The sequence below is a fragment of the Varroa jacobsoni genome, unplaced genomic scaffold (genome assembly GCF_002532875.2).
Source record: "Varroa jacobsoni isolate VJ856 unplaced genomic scaffold, vjacob_1.0 scaffold_1259, whole genome shotgun sequence".
NCBI lineage: Eukaryota > Metazoa > Arthropoda > Arachnida > Mesostigmata > Varroidae > Varroa > Varroa jacobsoni.
This window is the reverse complement of record NW_019214161.1, coordinates 118,781-143,824: the sequence shown is the minus strand read 5'-3', so window position 1 is coordinate 143,824 and position 25,044 is coordinate 118,781. Positions and strand designations below refer to the sequence as shown.

The 25,044-nt window shown below is 38.1% G+C and overlaps 3 protein-coding genes across 10 annotated transcripts; 1 reads left to right on the top strand and 2 right to left on the bottom strand.

The window, feature by feature from the left end:
- Nucleotides 1-564: 564 nt before the first annotated feature.
- Nucleotides 565-14,879, bottom strand: LOC111268132 (GSK3B-interacting protein). Of its 3 annotated transcripts, none has more exons than XM_022846895.2 (3): nucleotides 14,039-14,879; nucleotides 2,563-2,773; nucleotides 565-1,987 (listed from the first exon to the last, which is right to left on the bottom strand). In XM_022846895.2, the coding sequence occupies exons 1-3, from the start codon at nucleotides 14,051-14,053 to the stop codon at nucleotides 1,836-1,838; spliced, it is 378 nt and encodes a 125-aa protein (XP_022702630.1). In that variant the 5' UTR covers nucleotides 14,054-14,879; the 3' UTR covers nucleotides 565-1,835. The 3 variants fall into 3 exon arrangements, with proteins under 3 accessions (XP_022702630.1, XP_022702629.1, XP_022702631.1); XM_022846894.2 differs by lacking the exon at nucleotides 14,039-14,879 and adding an exon at nucleotides 4,271-4,376; XM_022846896.2 differs by lacking the exon at nucleotides 14,039-14,879 and adding an exon at nucleotides 3,883-4,121.
- Nucleotides 5,739-19,128, top strand: LOC111268131 (UBX domain-containing protein 1). 3 transcript variants are annotated; one of them, XM_022846891.2, is made up of 9 exons: nucleotides 5,739-6,040; nucleotides 6,647-6,836; nucleotides 7,269-7,340; nucleotides 7,684-7,820; nucleotides 8,984-9,127; nucleotides 9,398-9,633; nucleotides 9,920-10,052; nucleotides 10,309-10,426; nucleotides 17,890-19,128. In XM_022846891.2, the coding sequence occupies exons 2-8, from the start codon at nucleotides 6,653-6,655 to the stop codon at nucleotides 10,405-10,407; spliced, it is 1,005 nt and encodes a 334-aa protein (XP_022702626.1). In that variant the 5' UTR covers nucleotides 5,739-6,040; nucleotides 6,647-6,652; the 3' UTR covers nucleotides 10,408-10,426; nucleotides 17,890-19,128. The 3 variants fall into 3 exon arrangements, with proteins under 3 accessions (XP_022702626.1, XP_022702627.1, XP_022702625.1); XM_022846892.2 differs by lacking the exon at nucleotides 17,890-19,128 and adding an exon at nucleotides 14,901-15,023; XM_022846890.2 differs by lacking the exon at nucleotides 17,890-19,128 and adding an exon at nucleotides 12,135-13,399 and having other exon boundaries at nucleotides 5,740-6,040.
- LOC111268130 (uncharacterized) lies at nucleotides 18,509-23,907 on the bottom strand. 4 transcript variants are annotated; one of them, XM_022846884.2, is made up of 4 exons: nucleotides 22,772-23,907; nucleotides 21,689-22,267; nucleotides 21,007-21,285; nucleotides 18,509-19,318 (listed from the first exon to the last, which is right to left on the bottom strand). In XM_022846884.2, exons 1-4 carry the CDS (start codon nucleotides 22,853-22,855, stop codon nucleotides 19,193-19,195), a joined length of 1,068 nt encoding a protein of 355 aa, XP_022702619.1. In that variant the 5' UTR covers nucleotides 22,856-23,907; the 3' UTR covers nucleotides 18,509-19,192. The 4 variants fall into 4 exon arrangements, with proteins under 4 accessions (XP_022702619.1, XP_022702620.1, XP_022702623.1 ...); XM_022846885.2 differs by having other exon boundaries at nucleotides 21,689-22,264; XM_022846888.2 differs by having other exon boundaries at nucleotides 22,935-23,907.
- Between the last annotated feature and the right edge of the window lie 1,137 nt (nucleotides 23,908-25,044).

Below are 25,044 nucleotides of genomic sequence, written 5' to 3'. Positions count from 1 at the left end.
TTCTTTATTGAAGAAGTATACCATGCTCCGCAGAATCTCAACGACGCGTCATAATTTTTGCTAACGTCGATGCGACTGTACCACATCTAAGGACATGTTGATTTTCTTTTAATGAAACGACATTAACAGATTTCATTTATAAATGGCGCCGCATATCGGTGGCGACTTACATGCGACAATTTTTGCAAAAATCCCTGCACAGGTCTAGAATGCCTGACAACATTACCCTCTTACCTTATTTATGTGCTCTTCCAGGAATCGCGTGCAGTGCACTCATGAATTTTATCACAACTTATTATTCCCTACTGAAGTGGCTCTATTATTATCTGATCGAACGCAGAAGTGTTCCACTATGCATTTACTTTTATTTAAACCAGATGGCTATTGCATGCTTTCAGCCTGAACATTTATTATCGCGATATACCATCAACCATGAGATTCTATCATTATATAAACAGAATATATGTAATGACACACAGATCTACAAATACGATGACGATGCTTATATAATGTCGTTGCTTTCAAAGTTACTATTGTTTGAAATAAAGTTAAATTATGCACAGGTTCTCATTAAAGGTTAGTTTTTATTCCTTCAGGTTTATTTCATTTCCGATGTTACTTACCCATTCAGCAAGTTGATCTTGGTTTTCTAGTAAAAAATTGGTTACATCAGAAAAGGAGGCGAGATGTATATGGATTCCAGTAAACTTTGTTGCGTATTTCTTGCCTTGTTTTGCTGCGTTGTTTTATATCCGTTCGCTTTCCTTATATTTTGATTCCGTGATTAAATTTGAGTGCCTATCGTTTTGGGTTTTATCACTTTATGACCTTCAGCTTTATTTAGATTTGGGCTCCACACGTCTGGTTCTATCTTATATTTTAATGATCGGAGCAGTACCACAAAATATGTCGTAGTACTCGTTACGGCAACTGTTTCTCTGATTCGTTCATATCTGCTATTGTAAACAACCTGGTGAATCCCTCATCAGTACTGCAAACGGTTACTATATAACTTATTTGTATTTACTATTACTCTTTGTTTGTTACTGTAGTGCTGTGGGCTCTTATTCTTGCCAAAGCATCTTCTCAGTGTCCTAAACTTTACTATACGATGACTAGACTCTTATAGCATTTTTGTAATATATATGTATATATAATTCAACATCGTAAACCTGAAATACCCTTACGATAATCAAGCATTTGATAAATAATGATTTTAATAAATCTTACTATAGTAGCACGCACGGAACTGCCAATAGTGGGAGAACTTTAGTGATACAACGTCACCCTATTGCCAGTTATCATTGCGTTCACTGTCCTCTCGCGAACTTCTTCAAACAATGACTAGCTTTGATTCACGTGTTATTTGGTAAGCTTTTTGTGGCATCTGCTGACAATAGAAATGGTAATGTACAACATCATTAGAATTCTCCTAGCATCAATGGTTCCCCCATGTACGGCACTCAGTACGGGGCTCATTATAGTACGTTGGCAAATGCGAAAGTACCCGTTATGATGTGCACGTATACCCCTTTAGCGTGTTGCTGTGTTACTATTGTGGTCCTCCTTACGAGAGAAATTCTTCTCGAAATCTATTTATTTGATAGGCATCACATACGCAAACATGGCACTTTTCATTTCACATAACGTAGTCTGCATAGCGTACGCATCATATATATATATATATATATATATATATATATATATATATATCACGCATAAAGAGCATTTTACCAAAAACGTTATTTGGTAAGGTTAGAGATCTTCGAAGTCCTAATGTTTTTCACGTTTCTGTTTTTTTTACGGCCACAAGCATATGGCTATGCTTTAGTTATCTACGAGTGTTCTTCATCGGCTATAGCTTTGAGCCTTTCCGCCAGAGCTTCGGAAAAGCGTCTTCGATACTCCGGACTTTCATGATCAAGCAGTGCCTGAATTGTTTCGTAAACAGCACCATTTTCAATATTTGATGTGTCGCGAGCATCACCTGATAATGACAAGAATATTGAAAAATGTTAGTTAATGAAAAATTCGTTATGATATTGCCAACGCTGGAACACATGCAGCTATGAGGTCGCGTGCTCGCATACCATGGCTTCTCCCTTGACAGTGCGCTAAGAATCAAGAGCCAGAAGCTAGAAAGGATTCTTAGCACTCGAGAGTCATCCACGGGGAAACGTTCAAATGGTGCTGGCTTGTCCGATGTTTTGATAATGGTACCTTCCAAGCATCGCTAGTGGTAGGTCTCTATCAAGTAGAAAAGACTATTTTTTTAATGAAATTTTATTCACTTGGAATATTTGGTCCAAGTTCTAATAAATTAGTGATATTTGGTCTGACACACGCAATAGAAAAACGAGGCTTTTGTCATCACCACGGTAACAAACATTTCACCAATAGAGAGATGTTAAAATCCAAATGTAAGTAACTTCTAGTGAATAAATTCCAACAAAAAAAACTGTCAGATATCCATAATAATATGACAAAAACCTGAAATAAGCCTGGGGAAGCAACTAGAGTGCTATAGATTGTATGCCGGGACGACTCAACTAATAAACTCACCTATAATACGGAATCCCTGGGGTGACATGAGCACGAATAGTGTGCGATCTTCCTTTGTGATAATGTTCAGATGCGCGCTGATTGGCGTGACCGCGAACTTTTTCGACAGTGAAATTTCCTCAACACCAAAGCGTACATCATTCATGACCGATTCCACCTCCTCCGGAAACGGGACCTCCTGAATGCCGTATGGCGGTTCTGGTGTGGTCGCCTAAAATACAAAAACGCAACACGTACTTATGCCTATAGATGAAACAATAGAATGATTTAGCGGTATTATATGGATTCGTTATACTCGGTGTTGTAAACGCCCTAAACATTGATTTTTGTAGCCCCTTTTCCTTAATTAGCAGAAAAATTCGTCCCACACCGTCCTAGCTGTTGGGCTAACCAGCTGTTGAGAAACCAAAATACGCATCTAGCCCGATGACAAGCTCTACCAGTAGCTTGCAGAAAAAGAATGATATACCCCGTTTTGCATTGTTGAGCACATTAGAAAGCTTAATTTAGAAAGCTTAATGAAGACCAAGCCGAAGCTTGCGTCTTATTCCAGTGATTCTGGAATGGAACTGGAGCCTAGGGGGCTAATGTCTGTTAAACAAGCTTCCAGGGGTCGCTTGCATCATTCGACCCGTTTCGTGAAATTTTTAATCACTAATCTGCACAGAGGATAAGGATGCAACTCTTGCTTCAAAGTGCATCGCAGAGTTGTCCCGGATAGGGCAAGTTGTTGGACACGATGTCGCATTGAGGCCGTTGGATCACTACGTATATTGTTCCGTATTGTAGCGATCCTGTGCCTTGTTCGTCTAGTTTGTCGTCTCTTTAACCCCAATCTCCTCGAACTTTTCGATCAATTGCCTTAATGTTAGTTCCGTCAACGAGACGTGTTGTCTATACGTTGCGGGACATTTGCAAAGAAAGTATCTTTTTGTATTTCGATAGTAGGTGTGTACAAAAAAACAAATGCTGTTCTATACTATAGCTTTCGACCATCGTAAACCGCAAACCCTGCTCTGCTTACCCCTTGATAGTCGAATTTTCATCTGTACACAAACTGAAAGAGAAAAGTGAAATGGCAGTTGGCCCACCCAATCCTAACTCTTCGTTCCTTCATTTTATTTGAAATGAGCATAAAGGAAAGTACATATCTCTGGTTTATGTTTGCAGCTGTGGTAATACGTGCTAACGAAGGTTTTCGAGCCTTGCCAACGGTTTGAATCAAGCTTCTACATCCGTACATTTGTGGTTTAAAAATTACATTCTGATACTAAATTAAACTAATTATTCCGCAAATTAAAAGATTCTTACGGCACTTACGAGGATATACATTACCGTCAGAACTTCACACTATTTTTCGAACGACAGCCTATGTATAGAAAACTGTCACACATTTATCTAGCGTGCTAAAATTATGCAAAATTAAGCTACCCTTAGAAATTTCGTGCATGATTTCGGAAATCAAACGCGATATCTCGCATACTTTGTTGTGATCTGTAAACTTTACCCCAAAGTTATCGTTCGATTCACAAACAATATCATTAGGGAAGTTGCTAGCCCCGTCAAACAAGGAGCCAAGTGCCTGCTGTCATACAAATAAGTACAGGAGCACAAGCGTTAATATGCGATATATAGCACGGAAAAACCCAAATTGATAGATTAAAACGGATGTTTCGATGGTGAGGTACAAAAGGGGCACATTACTCACACATTTACATTTATGTGGTATTTTACCCCCTCTCGCAGAAGTTGGCATAGCAACAGCTGTGACCGTGCCGGAAACGTTATCGTTATTTATATGCGTTAGATGAAATTCGCTTAAGGTCGGTTTGTCACCTGTACATTCATTACAATATTACTTTGAAAAGTTCATTTATGCTTTAGTGAGAGCGATAGAAGCGACTTTTTTTCCCAGTTTTCTCTCAGTTTTACATGAGAATCAGTGGTTTGTATCAATTTATTTTTAATCAATCAAAATTATGTTATATGGTGCGTGGTCCTATTCGTACGATTAAAAGTAATCGGTATGCATCAGCGACCGCATACCAAGTTTAAATAGCATATATACAAGTACTGTCTTACAGCTGCTCGAATTGCGAGTAAGTTTTCCGTCATAATGAATATTTTTGTCTTTCATATTTAATGATCCCGTGCGTGAAGAAAAATGTTCGAACAGATGCTGCCTCGTATTTTGTCTTCGTGTTATTCTTTAGTCTGGTTGTAGCTGAAAAAGACGCATTGAATGTAATTTTATTGCACTGCGAATTAAATAATCATGCTTATTTAATTGGAACATAATAGCCCCTTCTCCGAAAGATCTCTTCGTTTTTATTCTTCTGCTACCGACGACCCTCCTACTTTTGTCTTCGAGTTTATTTATTAACGTTCATTTTTACAAGTTTTAGTTTAGCCTTTAAACTGAGGTAAATTTCCTGAAGATCGAAAGCTTCTGACTTAAGCAGGAAATTTTCAAGAAAAAGCAGGTTCATGAATTAGTAGTACCGTGTATCTCTATGTGTTTAATATAAAGGAGAACAAAAGTTTAATTAGGAGTGGTGGCTCCTTAAAAAAGGAAAAAGCTTTTGCGGCAGCCCGTCTCACAATCCCTCTCATTACTTTGCCGCCAGTTCCTCACTGCTCAACGTATTTGCTGATATCACATTGGAAAAACAAAGCAGTTTTGCGATTTACCTATATTTTTGACGAGCTAGCACAGACTCTCAGCCTGTTATTTATTCGCCTTCTTTTCCCAGGTGGTATTTAGACGAAATTCGCACCTTATATACATGAGGACCTACGTGTACTTCAGCTACCACTCTCGTCGGCTCATTACACCGGCAGCTTGCTAAGTGTTACAGCTTTTATCTATTTGTACAAAATTAAGTGCGCTCATGCAAGCTCGATGATTATGAGCTAATATGGTTTCGTGTCCACGTTGTACTTCTGAGACGCGAACGCTCTACAACATTTTCTAACCCTATCAGCAAATAGTACTGCGGCGCCAATTGAACTCTAGCGAAAAGCAAAACCTCGAAATAGAATAACGAAACAGACTGATACTGTATTATTATTATAGTGGTCAGACTTCGCCGTTCGTTTTCAGAAGATGCTAACTTGATATTCTTACGATGAATTGTGTTAAAAGAATCTTGCCAAAAACAAAAACCCTCAGTAATTTTTTGTATCATTAAAGGCTCGGTCAGCCTCGTTCTCACGCGCCTTCTATTTCCCACACACCCTCTAGTTTAATTCACGGACACGCTGATGAAAACATTCGGGCCGCAGTTGTTTGCAGCCGTGTAGTGTGTATGGACTCTATTTCCTTGTTGTAGACCGGCAAACAGAAATCTTGCGTTTAGTTGTCGTAATTGCCTTACCTTGAATGCTGTGCCTCTGCTCGCACGCAACACCAAACAAACGGATCAGTTTTGCCGGCAATCGGCAAGGACGCTAATCGGAGACGAAACTGAATAAGCAGGTGCATGATTTTCAGATATTTTATTGTCGTAATTTAATTTCCGATCGACTTTATGGAAGCATAGTGTATGTTTCAATTCGGCACAATCAAGTTTTTGCAGTACGCAGGGCCTGTTTGTGGATGCAGACTTTAGTTGCTTCTAATTTTTTTTAATATAGGTAGCATTGTTTATTGAAGGAATAAGCGAATGCCATTGAATTATAGCGCATTTGACAGATAATTACGATGGATTGTTAATACGAGGTAGACGTGTATTGACTGCTAATGAAGTAAAAGAATCTAGAATATTCTCTTATTTTATTATATTTTTTACAGAGTAAGAAGTTTGTTTGCTACGGACTAATCACATGTTCAGACTAATTATCAGAATATCTTTAATTAAGGTTCTTATCTGCATCTTGTTACTCTTTCACAATAGAGCAATTTGTTTTGCCTTTAAGTATGTTGTTCTTTCACATCGAAACGCCACCGCTAATTCATCAGATTGCTTTGTAATCTAAACCCTAATGACATAGAAGTTCCGATTTGGTGTCTAGGTCAGGTTTATATAGAGTACTAATGAAGTACTATCGAGTTTAACGTGGGCACAATTAACCGCTGTTTCAGTAAAATATGACGATTGCTGATCAGTTGAAGGAGATGGGTTTCGACGCGATTAAGGTCGAAATGGCTATGAAGGAAACGGGTGGATCTTCTCTCGAGCAGGCTATGGAATGGATTTTGGCTCACAATGAAGATGAAAAAAGACAGCAACCAGGTCCTTCGAGTAACTTGAAGACGGAGTCGGCAGGACCCGGTGTGTATATGGCTACTTGTGAATTAATAGTTGAACATCGAAGCCACTGGGCTCATCAGTAAGCCAATAAAAACCTTTATTTTTCAGCTGATGAGCATTTTCGCTCCACATCGGTTTGCTGTGCACTGCGTAGAAATATGGCTGAAGTAAATCAATAGATAATACGTGGTTAAAATCGAAAACACGTTTTTCGGGATGCCATGTTTACGAAATCGTCAGAATTCAAGCTAGTTTCTCTCGATACCTTTGAAACAGCTTCCAGATTGCTCTAACTTAATTGTGTTGTTACAAAAGACATTGACTGATGTACTATTTAGGCAAATATTACGACGTCCGGTCGTTCGCGCTGGGCTAGACTTTTACATTCTTTAAAAGGATGTATGCTGGTATTATAAGGTGGACTTTTATGTATATATTGGATTAAATTTTTAGCACAAGCAGAGTTAAGTACTGCGGACGAAGGGCCGGTTCCCGAGGATCAACGAACTGTGCAGGGCCAAGAGGGTAAGCAAAGTTTAGCAAAGTAGCTACGAACACTTACGTATGGCTTATATCCCGAGTAGTACTGGTACGATTAGGACAGTGCCATGTTAAAATGTGACATGACCTATTTTACCGGTTTGTTTACTTCCTCAACTGACTGAAAAAAAAGGCCGTGGACTATCAAGTAAATGTAACGTAAAAAAAGTATTTGAATATATTTTGTTTTTTAAATAAGGTCTCGAGTATACACGAGGATAAAACGGATAATTAGAAATACAGAATTATTTAATCAAATTATTATTATTAGTGCATAGAACACCAATAACTAACTATAAATACATGATACATATGGGTACGTTTCTAGCGCGTTCTATGAAATGTGACGATTGCGGCAAGCTGTTTCCAAATGAGGATGCTCTTGTGTGGCATGCGTCGAAAAGTGGACATACAAATTTCTCGGAATCTCAGGAGGCGATTAAACCAAAGACCCCAGAGGAACTTGTGAGTATTATTTCATAAGCATACGAGGTGAATAATGATTTAAAAAGCTCCTGGGATACAAACGGGAACTGGCCGCAAATACGTTTGATAAGAATATCTAATCCGAGTAAATTTTAATGGGCTTTGTGTCATATAGAGCATGTGTCCATTCACCATTTGTGATAGTCCAAAAAAGCTCTCAATTAGTTGTAGAAGAAGATGAAAGACTCGTCATGGCTAAAAACAGTGCGTCATTTTCGAGATTTAAGCAAAGATCAATTATTATCCGATCTCTTCATGCTAGATGAAGTGATCGGGTGATGTCTGCGACTTTTTGCACCTTTTGGGTTTCCTCGACCTTTAGCTCTGTTTCAGTCCCAACAAACATATAGCATCATCTTTCTTAGTATCAGTCGTTCAGCTCTATAAATGATTTGTGAGCACATCCTTTTCGTCTATACCTATGTGCTCAATTTTTTTATGACCCTTGATCAACGATCTTAAAAAAGGCTCGATTTATTTGCGTTTTTAAGTTTATGTATGGAAATACGATCGACTAAATTCTTTCGCGTCAATTCATTTGGCACACAAGCATCCGAGTTTCTTCTTATAGCCGTCTTAAATTATTAAAACTGTTTGATGGTGAGCTGCACAGTTCCCTGGCGATTTTATAGCGGCTAACGTACCGGTGGCTCAACTTTTGTCATAATTTCGTCAACTTTCTTCATGTTGATCGACCAGAACCATTTTTTGGTTGTATCTTTCAACCACGCATTTTGATTTATGGACCTAAGTAGCAGTTGTGCCTTTATCATGATAACATTATAAAATATAGCGAATATTTTCAATAACCTATCTTTGAGGCGCTGTAAGTCTCAAGACATGCTTTTCAAGGTTTAAGATCTACTGCTATCAAATCCCAGCTTTCGAGTGAGATCAATGCCGACCCGACACGTATTACTTGAGGTATATAGAGGATTTAGAGGCTTTGTTATCATCATAAAACCGAATATAGACGTTCGTCACGGTAATAGGTTAGTGTTTGTACCTTTTTCTTCAATGGCAGTGTCTTAGAGTGGCAGTGGCTTAGAGAAAGTCGTAAGTGTCATTTGCTCATAAGGGTGCTCATATGATGGTCGAGTTCAGTCTGGTTTCACATTTATTCCGTCATATGAGACTCACAGAAAGCTGCAAAAGACGCTCTGGAGGCTCGAATCAAAGCGAACCGGTTAATTCGTCTGGAGAAAGAGCGCCAAGAGGAGCACGAAAGGGAGCGGCTTCGCAGAGCACAAGGACGAGAAATCGTCGAACTCAGGCAGAAGTTCAAGGTCGGTATTGTTGGTGAGTGGAAAGCACAACTAAAGAAAACGGAGGTTACTTTCATGCTGTGCTTTGTCAAATAACTGCTCTTAGCCAATAACTCGATGCAAAATATAAATTACATTTTGATTGATTAAAGGAACCCCATCTAACTTGTGCAGTTATAGAAGCTTGACGTCACCCAGACTACGTTCGAGGGCTCAGGTCGTGATTATATACCGAAGTTGAATATAATGCCCGCATCTGATTATAGGCGTCTATTGGCCCTTTCTGAGCAGGAAGATGAAATAAAACGAGAAGCTGAGGCTCGGCGACGTGAAAAACAAGAAGGAGCCGCCGCACGAAGAAAAATTCTCGAAGAAATTGAGCGGGATAAGGAGGAACGTCGTAAAAAACTACAACAGCCCGCGACCGGGGGAGTAGCTCAGAACATTCCTGTTATGCCAGCTACTCCTAAGCCCGCGGCAACTACCGGACCCGCGAAAGAGTACAATGAATGCCGTATACATATCCGGTGAATGGAAAAGATATTGTTTTAGTTATAAATCTCATATTGTGACGTTTTTCTGAGGGACACATTCCTTGCGCATGGAATCTGGTCTTTCCTACACTACTCAATCATTAGTGTTTTGTCCGTTTAGGAATCCCAGAACTTAATTATCATCATATACATCTAAATTACGTAAGAAATCGCTAGTGGTGGATCTAATACTTAACCCAGTAGGTAGTTAGGTGACACTCGGTAGAATGAACTTCAATTATTGGCACTGGGTAAATCCGTTTTTCACTTGCGTTTTTAGGCTCACCAATGGTCAGACCTTAACTCAGACGTTCAAGAGCTGCGAACAGCTAGCGGCAGTCCGGTGTTACATCATGACGAATCGCTTAGACGGCGATGTACCCTTCCAGCTAATGACATCGTTTCCAAAGAAGGTGGGCTTAACACGACTTCAATAGTAATACTATTTGTAAAATTACAATTGTACGAATGTGATTAACTATGACGACCGTCTGCGTTTGTTTTAATTCAGACTATGTATAGAACATGCTACAGGAATTTCTTCGATGGATATCCGCCGGGTTTGTAAACAGTGTTTACCGTTACCGAAAATGCGATAGCACCTGGTGATAACGGGATAATGATGAGTTTCGATACGTCCTTTTAATAAACTATTTGCTCCACTTTCAGATATTTACCGAGGAAGATATGACCCGAACGTTGAAGGAACTCAGCCTGGTACCTTCGGCTGTACTCATTCTCAGCAAAATTACACAGCCGTCACAATAACTTCAAGATATCACCATAGGTCGGTACTTGAGAACAAATTGATTCGAGAGGGAGCTCCATTCGTTATTGATTAGCTCTTCCGTGAGAACGGTATCTAACACAGCCGTTATGTATAAGATAAAGATAGCAATGCTATTTTTTTTTATATTCTATTCTATGAAGCCACAACGTAACAAAGCTCTCGTTGTAAACACCTCCGTGGCCTAACAAATGAACCTGCTGCATAGTTACGGTTTTTGGGTTACATGTGGACTAACCAAACCTCTGTAAGAAGGTAAAAATCTTACAGCTATGTATTTCCCTTGAGGTTTTTTAATAAATAAATTTGTTAGTCCGAACTGTACGAGGGCTAACGTTGTTCCTATTGCTCTTTCTAATAGAACTACTTCGTAGTTTAAAGTTGGGCAAGCCCGCAGTTAGTCACCTATTTTACTAACGTGTCAAGCGTAAAAAAAACGTATTCTAATGTATGAAAGAAATGAGTGCATGTGGCAATGTGTTTTAAATAAAGCTGCTGAAAAACACATCTATTGAGGACTAGAACTTAGGTGAGGCATCTGACTGCAAGAATTTCTGAACGAAAAAGTATAACAGAAAAAGGGAGCAGTACGAGATTAGGCGATATATATTTTCATATTGCCAAAAGTCTTTCTCGTAAAATATTCGTGACGGCTTGCTCGCAATGACGCAAAGCGTTACCACTCCGTAACGTTGTGTGAGATATATTGTACATTTCGAACTTCGATTCCAAACATTACAAGTAATGTACGGTCCGTATCTGGGAGCTTCTTGGACTGAAGAGAACTGTGGGTATATTTAAATTAACTAGTGAACGTCAGCAATCAATATTCATAGATAATATATGACTAGCTCCGGCCTTACGTTGAGGAAAATCTACATGGATGATTAATAAAATCGAAAATATAGACCTAATATAGACCTAATAGAAGTTCCACGAGAATATTTTTGCATACAGTGGTTTAACCCAATACAAGTTCCACTTTAATGGATTATTGGCGAAATTTTTAAATCTTGGGAGGAAGATCTCGGAATTTTTCTGTTTCCATTAGCTCTTGTAATGTAACTTAAGGGTATTTGTTATTGTGGATTTCAAGTGATAGCTTTAAAGATAAGCGGTTCAAAGAAAACGAGAATATTGGGTGGTGCAAAATTTGATTCAAAGCGGTACTGTAATTCGTTTGGTTTTCGGTTTGACTGCAGCATCTTCTAGTATTGTTTTAGATGTTACACCGGTATGTAAGGTATAATTTTATTGGTACTATACATCCAAAAATTTGGTCATAGGCGCCGTTATGACTTTTGCCTTGATTTGCAGTACTTGCGCGAGCTATGTTCTTAGGCTTTGTTTATTAAATGACGTTTTCAAAAATTTTTCCTGCTGAGACCTTTCTAACATTATAAGTCATATCATTTTGATCCCGTTAATGGATAACATAGGCAGTTGTAAACCTGCTGAACATAGCAGAACAACGCGTCCCTAGCGCTGGAACTCTGATGTCATGTTAGCCGATGCTAAAATATTAAAGTGCATCATTCGAAAGGGCCAGAGTAAATTGTGTTCTCCTGCTAGAAGGAAGATAGATAGTTCACAGATAGAGTAAGTCGCGTATTCTGCTTGACTTAAATATAGCAATTGGTTTGTAGCAAAGCATAATGTTCAGGCGTTCAGGCAAAACCTGACTTTTCTTTTGTTTCGTTGTTGACAGTTGGTCGAAGGATTAGGCGAATCTGCCTCGAATGAACGTACTATGTAGCTGCTACCTGCGCAAGCAACAACTAATAGGGCCGAGTAGAAAATAGCAGGACTTCGACCTGACAATCTAGCTGAAAATGTGGAGAACGGCTGTGATCGAAGTAAACTTAGGCAATAAGGTGTGCGTCAGCTAAAAATGTCTTAACTTATGAACTCAGTGTAACACGTAACATAACTGTGGGCTTGATAAGGTGAAACTGTTAGTACAGTGGCATAGTAAAGTATCTGGCGTGGCACTGCCAGATAGGATTTGGCCTGCAACCATTACGATAGCTGTTTTAAACAAAAGAATTCGTTACTGTCAAGTGTTTAGTCTAAAGTAAACAATCTAATTTTCTAATACGTCACGCATATACAGCGTGGCTATTTGATGAGAACGTCTAAATTTGTGCTTGAATTAATTTTGGATTGCGACATTAAATCATAACTCGTAGTTTCGTATGCCCCAGACAAACTCATGTGTTATTTTAGTTCCTTGTATGAGCATGTCAATGTATCCATATCACTTAAACTAAAAACTAGAAACTCTACAGTTAGTTTATATCCTAAAGGAAATGGTAGATCATGAATTTAAAGGAAATTGCGAAATCGACAGGTACGGTTATACAGGGAAACACAGAACAGTAGTTCTAGCTTATACTAAATATGGCGTATCTGATGTCTCAAAAGAACTACTTTAGGTTTTACGTCTTGCGGAGCAGTGCCTTCGAGGCACGAAACAAAATGTGTTGAATGTGGTTTCAGGCCTAGATAACCACGTTTAGCAGGCAAACATATCACTGCTGGATCATCCCAGGGACCTACTTAATGTGCCTAAATGTGTCCACTTTTACGCTTTTATAGCAGATACCTATAGAGCTAAATATTGCTTCATGCGTCATTAGTTCAAATCTGGCATACCTAGCAAATTTAAACCTCAAATGCTTCTAAAGTTTTATTTCAAAATTATTCTGTTCACGAACCTACACACGAAATTATACTATATTTATGCTTGTGGAAAGCATGGGTGTTTTTTAAAATAGGCGAGGCCTTGCGAAACTGCGGTTGCTGGCTAAGCACCTGAATCTCAGCAACACATCAAATTATTATCACGTATCATTCCTGATTGTATTTTTGATATAGTAACTCTTGAAATTAAACACTGCATCAGTGTGAGCCATTAGATACTGAGGCCTCATGAATCCCTTTAAAAAGCAATAAATGGAAACATAGAATTTTTTTTTGAACTCTCAATTCGAAAGTTGAATCTGTTGATGAAAAAAGTCCTGCGATTATTATTAAAAAATTAAGGTTTAAGTAAACGAATATGCCGTATACTCCGGTCAGTGTCAACGAAGTCACCCCTATGTACGGTTACCGCTCTGTTTAGGACAGTCGTAAATTTCAAGTTTTTGTGAAACCTGTAATTAACGACTGTCCTATCTCATCTCTGATTTAGAAACCTATTTGGGTCTGACACATAGCCCACGAACAGCGCTCTGTTTTCACTTGATCAGAAAATGAGATTAAGAGGACAGGAAGTTCTAAGACAAAACAGTAGATACAACTTTTTCGCCTAGTGTCGAAAAACACCACACTCTGACCGATGTTCATAAACATAGTCAGCATATCAAAACGTGACAAAGCGAAGGGTTTATTCATGTCACATGGCGCGGTTCGAACAGCTGCGAAAACCAGCGACACTCGCTGTGGAGTCGACATTACCAGTACACTGTACCTAAACCTCTTCGAAGTGAGCTTTCCTTCTCACACGATACCCTGATGATAGAGACCGGCGCGATTTTTGCCCACATGTCGTTGACTCGTTTATGATGTGTCAGCACGCAAAAACATATAATCACACTTATGGTAACTCACCATTGGAGAGGCCATTACTGTGTGTTACGCGATGGTACGCACTAAAATTTAACACGTTCCACTGATAGCCGCTCTCCGATAGCTTCGGTCTATCCGCTACTCAACTACTGCGCGAAGTCAGCCACCCCTACTGTTCAATCGGTACGAGTTGTTTCTGCTGGAAGGGTGGTGCAACTGTTATCAAACAACAATAACAAACAGCAATACCAGCCCATCCTCCGTTGCCCATCCCTGAGCTCCCCAGCTGACGGCGACTGGATGCGGCCATTACTGTTTTGATTATTCCGTCTGCTAGCTACGGGTTCTTGCAAAAACGAATGCCCTTTCTCATCAAGATGTGTAGGTTCAGGTTTTTCATTAATTTGACTATGAATTCTGTTGGCCTAGGTTATCTAAATAACTCAGCTAAATGTTCCAACTGACATATTAGTTCTAGAATTATATGACAGTCTACATGCTTCGTATGTAGTCCACAGTGCACCACTGCATTTTTGAAAATAACCTTTGCTGATAAAATTGTGTTATAATAAAACAGTAATTTTTACTCCGGAAATGTTTAATGAAATAGCTAATGATTATACATATATGCCAAGATAGTTTTCTACGCGTCAAAAAAGGTGTTACTCTAGAGAATGTCCTTTTACGTGAAAAAAGAAATTACAAATATGTTTTTTTCTGTAGGTGAAAAATTTTTAGTTGCATCGCTTTCAATGTAAAGTTCTATTGCGACAGTAACGATGCAATTTTTTCTGAAGTTTACAAAGTAATCACCTTCTATGTTATATATGACATATCAGACAACTACACCGAAAGTTGCTCGCTAGAGTTTCCTTAATTTAAATTTAATTCGACAATCATACAGGGAAAACTGGAACTCCGAGGATGCTCGTTTTGCCCAATGCCAATAAGAAGTTGGATGTTCTTCTGATGCTTATACGTCAAGGTGGCCCAATGTGCTAGTACTGACATCGAAAAATTTTATCTTTAGCGGAAAGAATACTAAATAAAATAAATAAAATCTGCGCATTAATTCTATACAACTCGTTAGAAAGTGCGTAAGTTATCCATTATATCGAGACTCAAGTTCGAAAATTAATTATAGTTTTGCCATTACGCTTTAGTGATGATTTACAACGTACTATAATAGCATTGATGCATAATAGACTCAGCAATTTACTCATCGAGCCTCCTCAATGCATTACGCATTTTTCAATGCGTAGGCCATTATTGGGAACTTGTTTTTCTTAGTCTTCTCAGATAAGAGCTGCAATATAAATGAGAGTTACTACGTCTGAGTCACGCACTTATCAATTAGATTTCGCCGCTCTTTGAACATAACCATTAAGTGAATGAAGTCACCACTAAGGGCTGGCACACGAACCTAGTTAAAAGAAAGTGAATTAAGCAATTATCATAGCTATCTGATCCTGGGTTGGTTTAAACAGCACACGTTATGATTACACCTACAATACATTAATATCTATTGGTCTCAAACTGTAGGCGTCATTTGAAAGCTTATAACTAAGTAGAAAATAAATAATAAAAAATGGAATCTTTACACTAAACATACTCATTTCGAATACCGATACCAAAATGTACAAAAAATTATAAAACACGCGTCATGTAGTTAAAAGTAATTGCCTTAAACTTCATGCTAGTTTTTTTTGTTTAATAACTTTTTTTTTTCGTCTACGTGTCATGTTATTTTCGGGTTTTCAAGTAGCTGTAAAGTTCTATTCTAGCGTCTTCTAATTACAACCAACATTGCAGTAATGGAACTTACTACAAAATAGGTTATAATTCTCGGACAAACTCAAATGATAGCTTCTGTGGTAACATTCGTCAGACTTACGTTCGATTAATCGGCATGCGTTCCATGACAGAAATTGATTGCTAATAAAGAAGCTAATAAGGTCCGTCTGCTGATCGAAATCAACAACATTTAAGAAACAAAGCCAACTAATGAATACAAAGCACCTTTATTCATATTGATAATAAACACTGAGTTTAAGTATTATTACAGGTTATGACAAGATCATGTATATCACAATATAGTTAATGGAACTCCGATCTTCTAAACACATTCAACGCGCGTGTCCCTTTTGAAAATATCCAGTAGATGTCGAGAAACGGATCTTACAACAAAATTCAATCACGCATCGATTGGCAATCCAACATGAAGCTAAGGCGTGTATAACGCCTTTGCTTCATGTTGTAGCATATATATTGTCTTGAACGCCAGCAATATTTTATCAAACTGGTAAATGAGTGAAACAATATAAATTAAGTCATAAACCACAGTTTGAACTCGTGACTTACAATATTTAGACTGGTCCCCGCGCGGAAAAAAGCTGAGTTATATCTATAGCTATTCTAGGAAACTTCAATTCTGAAAAATTAAAAATGCGATGGGTTGATCAAAAATATGGAGTACGGTATAACGAATTTGGAAGTTCCTTGGAGGCCAATAATACAACAGAACACGGTATCTGAAATCAACTTGAAGATACAATGCTGGTAAAAGGTAAAACCAGCGGTCAACGTCCGATATTATAACATCTATAAGTCGATTTCCGTAGGAGTTGTGCCGAACTGACCATAATAAATTTTAGTTGAAACGTCATGGTTTCCGAAGCATGTCGTACTACCGATAGACCTCTTTAAAGTAAACAAATAAAAAACCACGCCATTCCATGCTGGTCTTATTTCTTGTACCGAAAAGTTAGCAGAAACTTGACTTATTATACTCCCTCTAGCTTCGACCTGTATCTTTTGATTTGGTGGGGCTTCAAAAGTCTTTCATGTACCCTATTCATTCAATTCAAGTATCCAGCTGACAGTTGAATGTGTCATCTAGTAACATGGTCCATATTAAATGCTTTGCAAATCAAACATTAAAATATATGCTTACTAGATTTCACCGCAGCGATGCATTCTCTGAATCATTCTCTACACATCTAGCGCATATAGGTCGAATACGCAACTGATCAAAAAAGTACAGTTAGTAGAAAGGTATTATACAGCTCAGTATCTAAAACGATGTTGCTCAATGTGTGATTAGTCTTTTTATATACAGGTCGGATTTCTGTGCCAACGATGCTAGACGATGATCATTGTTTTTAATAACTGCTTACAGGGTGGCAGCATCTTGGCTATGTCAGAAGGATGTATCTATCAATCTTGTGGCAAGATTTCGGCAGTCACAACTAAGAAGACGATTTTACGAGATACCTTACGACTGCTATTTATAAAATACGAGATTCCTTTCACCTTTAACACTATTTAACTTGTAAACAAATTTCGCGTGAGCACGTACATTGTTATGATACTGGCTTCATTCTTTAAGAACACGAAATTCTAAACCTTCATGCAAATGTCATTGATATTTAGGATGATAATAACATGTTATCGAAATTCTACATGAAATTTTTATTAACCTAGATGTATCCTGTACTCCCGAAGCATTTACTCAATATTACTACACACACCTATGATATTACTACTAAATGATATTACATAACAAGCTCATGTCACAACATTATGTCTAGCAAACCATACTCACGTCCATTGCCTGTTCGTGAGGACGAACCCTACTCAACGCCGTTAAGACCGTTCGGAATATTTTCTTAATAACGTCGCTATTTAGTTGATATCCTTGCACTTGAGATGATAGAAGGCATGCGGATTGCGTTTCGTGAACTTCATTACGAGAATGAGAAGGAACAATACTGTTCTGTGCTTTTGGTTTATCTTTTTCTGTAGAATACATTATCAAAGCTATATCTGCAAAATTGATTCGAATATAAAACCTTTTAAACTGATTTTTTTTTTAAAATCGTTTCACATTACAGACTGCAAGGTGAATTTCCTACAGTATACCGGTTTTGGGCGACAAACAAATCTGCATCGATTGGCGCACATGCTCTTTGAACATTCAGCTTACGAAATAGGGCCTGTTCTCACTTCAGATTGTTAACCTATACCGATTAACTTGAATAAAACGTTTTGGCCTATAATCATCTTTTCACGCATTATGATCCATGCTGATATCGTAATATGGTACGCCAACTATCTGTACACGAAGTGGCGCTATTACTACAACGCCATCTGCATCGAAAATTTCATCAGTATTCCCCATTTTGTCAGTTCACAGTGTTCCTTTCCCAGTGATTCCAGAACCATGCAATCACTTCATCCCAAATAATAACTACTTCTAGGAGATCAAAAGGAAAAATATTGAAGAATAAAAATCCGCGTTTTGACACGATGAGAGTGTAAGCCATTGAATATCTTGTTTCTGAATTGGTTTACGCGCGCGGCAAATGCGTGCGGCCCGCTCCTCTTGATTTTTCAATATCTGGCTTAGAAATATGACGAATACCTATTCTGGTCGATTCGGCGGTAATGAGATCACACCAAAAGGCAATTTTAGTGTAATTTACTTATATAAAATATATTAATAACGTAATGTTCAGTGGATTTTTTTGTTTTATGCTACAATTCTATTACTAAAATTTTTATGCCAATTGTACATGAAATTTTTATCCAAAATCAAAACTAATGTGTATAATTGGTTTTTGAATGGCTCAAATGCTGGAATCTGGGACCTGTGGAACGAGCTATGCTAACAATTAGAAGATCCTCAAATACATTCAAAGCAAATTTTGTATGTGGCTTAATTAAGACGTTGTCACATTTGTTCAACTGCCATTGAGAACCACTGGAGTTAGCTAAGTGAATCGATCGCATTAGGGAACGGCAAGATCGAGTCATCGTATTTTGTGACGGGACCTATCTTATATATCACTGTAGACTTTTTTAGGAAGTGAAAGTTGGTTTGCGTTTAAGACGTCTCGCTTGAATGTTAAATGCGTTTACCTTCTATAAGGAATTTCCTACGAAAAATACACTCTCATTTTGCATTAAATATTTAGACGAAATCGTTTTAGCAGAAACTGTTTTTTTTTCAAATCCCTCGCATTCTATGGAATAGGATAGGTCCCTTCTTAAAATGCCACGTATGTGTTGCGCCGTTTCGTACTTGGATATCGTGTCTCCATATATACAGTCCAATAAATGCTTCGTTTAGATACACGTCTTATCTTTTAAACAGCTAATTCAGTAGTTTTTGTGACGTGTTTCCTAGGAGTTGAGTTACTCCTGGGTGACAATATGTGTCGGAAGATTTTTAGCAACGAGTTCTGTGCAGGCTGTCTGTTCAATCGATGGTACTGCAGGGGCTGATGCCACAGTAACTACATGAGTGTTAGATTCCGGTGTCTGAAAGTTTTCAGAAAAAAATATCTTATTTCATGTACAAAAACTGCTGAGCCGTATGGCATAATTCTTTTAATGTTAGTACTATTGTCAACATGGAGGTCTTGCTTAATTTAGCGCTAAATTTAGAATAAATGTTTTATTATGCTTAATTTTAGCACTCTGTTTTTTTTTATATGTCAACAAATCTACAAAATCATCCCTTTTTTAGATAGAGCATCAAGGACTTGCCTCCCCACAAGGAGTCTAACCGAGGTGGGCGTTCTTAGACTTAGTTAGAGCTTTTTCAGCACTTCTGTGAAACGGCACAGCAACTATACAGCAGCTATTCCCCTTAAAAAAAGTTTCTTATTTTCGTAATTATTAATTTCTGGTAATAATTTTTATCCATGCTAAGATCTAATAAGCGTGGAAGCGTACTTGTTCGTTATGGTTAGCGCGGCAATGCACCGAAAAAAAATGAGCATTAGTCATCCAGACTACACTACTATGGGAATCAAGGGTTCCGCACCTTTGAAGTGATAAAACTTTACGATTTCCCAATGATTAACTTCAATCTGCGTCTGAGAGCAAAAAAGATGCTACATCTATTTCTGATTCCCCGTAGAGTTGTCCCATTTCGCTAAGAGCTCAAACTCAATTTGAGCTAATTTAAGAAGCGCCAATTGCCCCGCAAAACAGCAAGCTGAATACAACTTAGCGAAGTCCTAGCTATTACTAAATAAGAAAAATTGGTCTAAATAACAAATATAAGATGCCTGTAAGGTAAAAAATGACAAATAATACCAATCACAACTGAAAAAGCGCGATGCAATTTTCTTATTCTTGGACCAAAATAAGCACTTATCTGAAAGTTCTTGATTAGCTATTTGTTTTCAAACTCGTTGTTATAAATAAATTGTCCAAATTTAAATGTTACTTCGTTCCGGAATTCTACAAAATTATGAAGAAATCAAGAACGGAAAATTTATATTTCTCTGTTAAAAGTATAATTGGGTAATATCACTTTTGCTCACACTTAATCAGCTCTATTTCTGGACTACCTTTTGAGAATAATAGTTTAATCTTTATATTATTATTAAAATATTGAAAAATAGGCTGAACCACAAAGTGTAAAATTTTATATTTTTAGTCGTAAACAATAAGACATTCCTCGCCTTTCGCTATATTATAGGCCTACTTTAATATTCATCGGTTGTCGAATACGACGGAATCACATTGTGTCTGCTTCGTATGCCCTAATTGTTAGATTTTATAGTTTTCTATAACGATTACTTATATTCTGTTAGAAAAGAAAAATTAGATCAACATACGTCATCAAATGAATTAAAGATTCGACCTGTCTTTAAGTCTTCTTTCTAATATTATGTCGTATCAAAAAGTTTTGAATATCAGAAGAATTGTAATTATAAAGTAGGAAGGACCCAGTAGATTCGTTATAAACTTGGTATATTTACATAGTATTAAATTTTGCACTTCCTACTTCGCTTCCTACTTTACTATATTTTCTTAGGCGTAGACACGCAATTATTAAGATTGTGCAATTTTAAAACGTATTTTCATCAAACATCCGTATAACTATACCATAAAAAGACAATAAGATACATATGCTACCCGGAAAATAAAGAAGATTGCCATTAGATCCTGAAGTCATTCACATATAGAAATAAGATATGGTTATCAGGCCTTACCATTGAGGTGGTGGATAATATTGGCACTTGCAACGCTCTCACATGTATAGTATGGTACTGGTGCCATGCTAGTGGCGCAGATCGTCGGTTTAAACCCGATAATTTCGAGTAATCTTCGTACAAATACTGCAACTCAGGACCGTACTCTGCCTTCACGGTCGTTTCGCCACAATTCTGCGTGCCAGCCACTCCAGTAGTGGCCATATTGCAAATATCTGGCGTTGTTTTAATCAACTCACATCCAGATTCATCTTGCATTGCAACCACCTTATATTTCACCTGTTTTGCAAACAAAATTTATCAGCCCGTAACAAATAGAGTTGCAGTCTTGTTAAGACTCGATTATCATTCGCCGTGCTCTATAATATTCTTCTCCACTTATCAAAGGCTTTATTGGTATATAAATGAGTTGAACGCGTCATCAGTATGGATATACCAATAGTCATTTTAATATAAAATAGCATTTCAATACTACCAATTCTAAATTGCTTTGACCTAAGTAAACAAAAGCACAAATGCGATATCCTTTGAGCAGAAGGGTGTTTGTATTGAGATTAGCATATTTCTATGTCATTCTGAAACGAGAAATCTTTTTCCTCAGCGATGCAAGCACTTCTGAGTGTCTGAGAAACACACCATGTAAAAACCAACGTTCCATTCATGGCAAGCTAGACTTTCTCACCTCTATTAATTGTTCCGTCCTTTCAGGGGCTTCCAGAACCCTTTGGTGTTGCTGCTGTGGCTGCTGCTGATCATGTTCTAGCTGTGATTGTTGACGTTGTTCAACCGACTCATTGGCTCGGCGTTCCATATGCCTTTCAGAGTCGGAAGCAAGCCTTTTCTGACGTTCCGCAACAGATTCGTTTGCTCGACGCTCGCGCTGCCGTTCGGCGTCCATCGCTAGTCTATGTTGCCTCTCGACGGCGGACTCTTTTGCACGACGCTCCCGTTGGCGTTCAGCGTCCATGGCGAGCCGGCGTTGCCTGTCCATAGGCGATTCGTTGGCTCGACGCTCTCTTTGACGGTCTGCATCCATAGCAAGCCGACGTATGCGTTCTTCTGGAGTTTCATTAGCACGACGTGCGCGTTGGCGTTCCGCAGCCGTTGCTAAACGCTGCTGACGCTCAGCCAACGTCTCACTTGCTCGGCGCAGCCGCTTTCGTCGGGCATCGGCCTCGAGTCGCATTTTTCGCTCTTCCTCAGATTCGTTCATTTGAGCAATTTTCCTTCGTATGGTGCGATTGCTCATTCCAAACACCTTCTGATTCGTAAGACCACACCAAATATGAAAAAAAAAATCGAATGCAAACAGAAGGCAATAGCGCATTTTCGTTTAGATTAAGAAAACGACTGGAATTTATACGAATCAAGTAACAAAATACCTAATTCCTTTTTGCTTATCTTGCATATTTTCGAAATAAAAAAAAAACGGGCACTCATCGATTCCACAAATTGCTGCACTTGATGATGATGCTAGATAAAAGGTATAAGCTGCATTTTGTAAAAAAACCAAATATTACACGTTTGATTTGATGCTCATCAGGGTACTTACAGACCATCACACCGCCTATCATAAAGTTTTTGATTAATATATTTGCATAGCATATGTGTAATAGATCTAAGGCCTAAACGGGAGAAGAAATACCTCGCAGTCAAAAAATAAAAAACGCATAGAGCCTCAACTTCGGTTTACTTAAGTGAGCTTTGAATCTTCTTAAACCTTGCTCAACCTAAGTACAAAAGCGAACAGGCAAATAGTACTTGCAGGTGACATCTGAACACCGGAAGATGTTTGATATACCAGAAGGATATTCTCGTTCGGCGTTCTGTTTTGGTGCATCTTCTGCATAACTATGAGCACAGCATCATTAGAAGATCAGCCCGCCCTTGTTATCAAAATGATAACTGCCATTGTTTGCTGGTCTCACCGGCAGGTTTACAGGACAGATCCGGAGAAAAAAGGCACCTCAAATCCTTGTGACTGGAGTAAATCAAACATAAGATCCGCATTTCCTCATATTTCCCTTCGCACCGAAAATTCTCAACTTTACAAAAGGGCAACCAATCTGGACCGTCGTGCTATATTCTCACATGTTTGTCAGCCTCAGTAGGAACAACAGGGTACCTTAGAAAATTCGTAACTGTTTATAAACTTGACAGCTAATAAGGAAGCCTTGCTAAAAGGTAACATAACAAAACATGTGTTAAAACATGTGTTTCTTCTGAATCCCAGGACAGCCTAACTGGGTAAGGAGGAGACTGTTTGTAAATAAACACCCTAGGGGGCGCTGCAACGCAAGGCGGCAGCAATTCAAACACAAAAGACGGAATTCGAAGTACAATCGATGAAATGATTTGACCGATATTGCCGTTAACAATAACACCGAATCCGCAGTTAGGAAGTGCACTGAATTTCCTATACTAACTTAAAGCTCTAAAATATCTTTGCTAAGTTATCAATCCAAGTTGATCTAAGAAGCTATACATGTATACACATGGCTATGCGTTTAAAATGAGAGTTTGCTTTGTATACGGAATCTCACGTTTTTAAAGATGACTGAAAGCAATTTAAAAAAATGCCCTTCATAATAGTTAAACGAACTGGGTTCAATTAAATAAGCATCAGTTTTCTATACGTTTTTGGTTCAGTTGCATACATACAAAAGCTGTTTCGCTACAAAGCGAAACTTTTTTGGTATGGACGGGCGGCTTGTCATTACATAACTCTGTACTAAAGTAGTAAACACCTGCTCTTTCATCAGCGAAAAATGCAAAACGAAGCAGCTAACATTTAGTCTCAATCTTAAATTCCTGCGCTACGTGGCAGACATTGCTATTCTACCTACAAACACAATACCGTTGTGCTGCCTATATTTCAGGTGACATATAAGGATCTTGCCTAGAAATGCAACAAAGTTTTTGCTATAGTAATAAAAAAAAAACTAAATAATACTTCATGTGTGGTGAATTTTATAAGTAGATACGCCTTATCATATAGTTTGCTTTCCTAGTTGCTAAGAGTAACACGTCAATAATGTTCTTTTTCTAAGGATTAATCCCTAAATAGACGGCCAAGCTAATATACAATAAAAATGCTCTAACTATAAAAGTCAGGTGAGAATGGCAACTTCGCTCCGATAAAAAAGACCCGTTGTTCAATCTGAATGAAACTGTTGTTGTTATTAAAATAAACTTTTATCACATATATATTTTAACTATTTGAGTAGAAGCAGCTGCTTTAGCCATAATTAAAACAGAGTTTATTGTATTCGGCAGCAAATTAGACCTGTTATGACTCCGGCGGACTTTGAAATCGAATAATTTTGAAATAGTTGAACTAGATTGATGATTGTTTAATGTGCATTAGAAATACTCCGTTTTATTTTTTGCACACCTGCCTCAGCGCTTCTGGTAACTTCTAGCCAGCCATATACCTACCTTGCGCGTTCTTATATTTAAGTTCTTAATCTATGGCTTCTTGAGGTAAATTGATAGTGGGATATGCTGGCTTACTAGTTACCCTTTTCAGGGTCCAAAAAGCACCGTAATCACTCGTACTAAGATCAGCAGAATAAGCGACTCAAAATCAACCTTAAATATTCATTTGCTTAGTCTAGTGCGTAACTAAGCATGGCAATGTAGTCTAGCATTGTCATTAAGTAACCAGATTGTACGCTTTCACCGAGTTTCTTTAGACTCTTTCTTTAAGACTGCGTTGTTTCATTTTCGGTGAGTATCTTGTAGTTTCTAGAAAACTCAAGTATTCACCAGCCATATTTCGTCTGCTAGAAGCGCGTTATTCAAAAATTCTCAACAACTGCGGAGTCCCTTCTAACAGCCTCGTATCTCACAAAGAAGGTACTCCTTAAGCAGTAGAACAACAAGCTATTTTCGATGACCATTCACTGGAAACATACTCAAAATAAGAGAAAAGCCAGGTTCCGTGAGATAAATTGGATTATGGTAGACGTCTAGGTAACGGTTCAGCAGTAATCTGTTTGCCCACTAAACCTTTGATATATGTGAACCAGGCTAGGC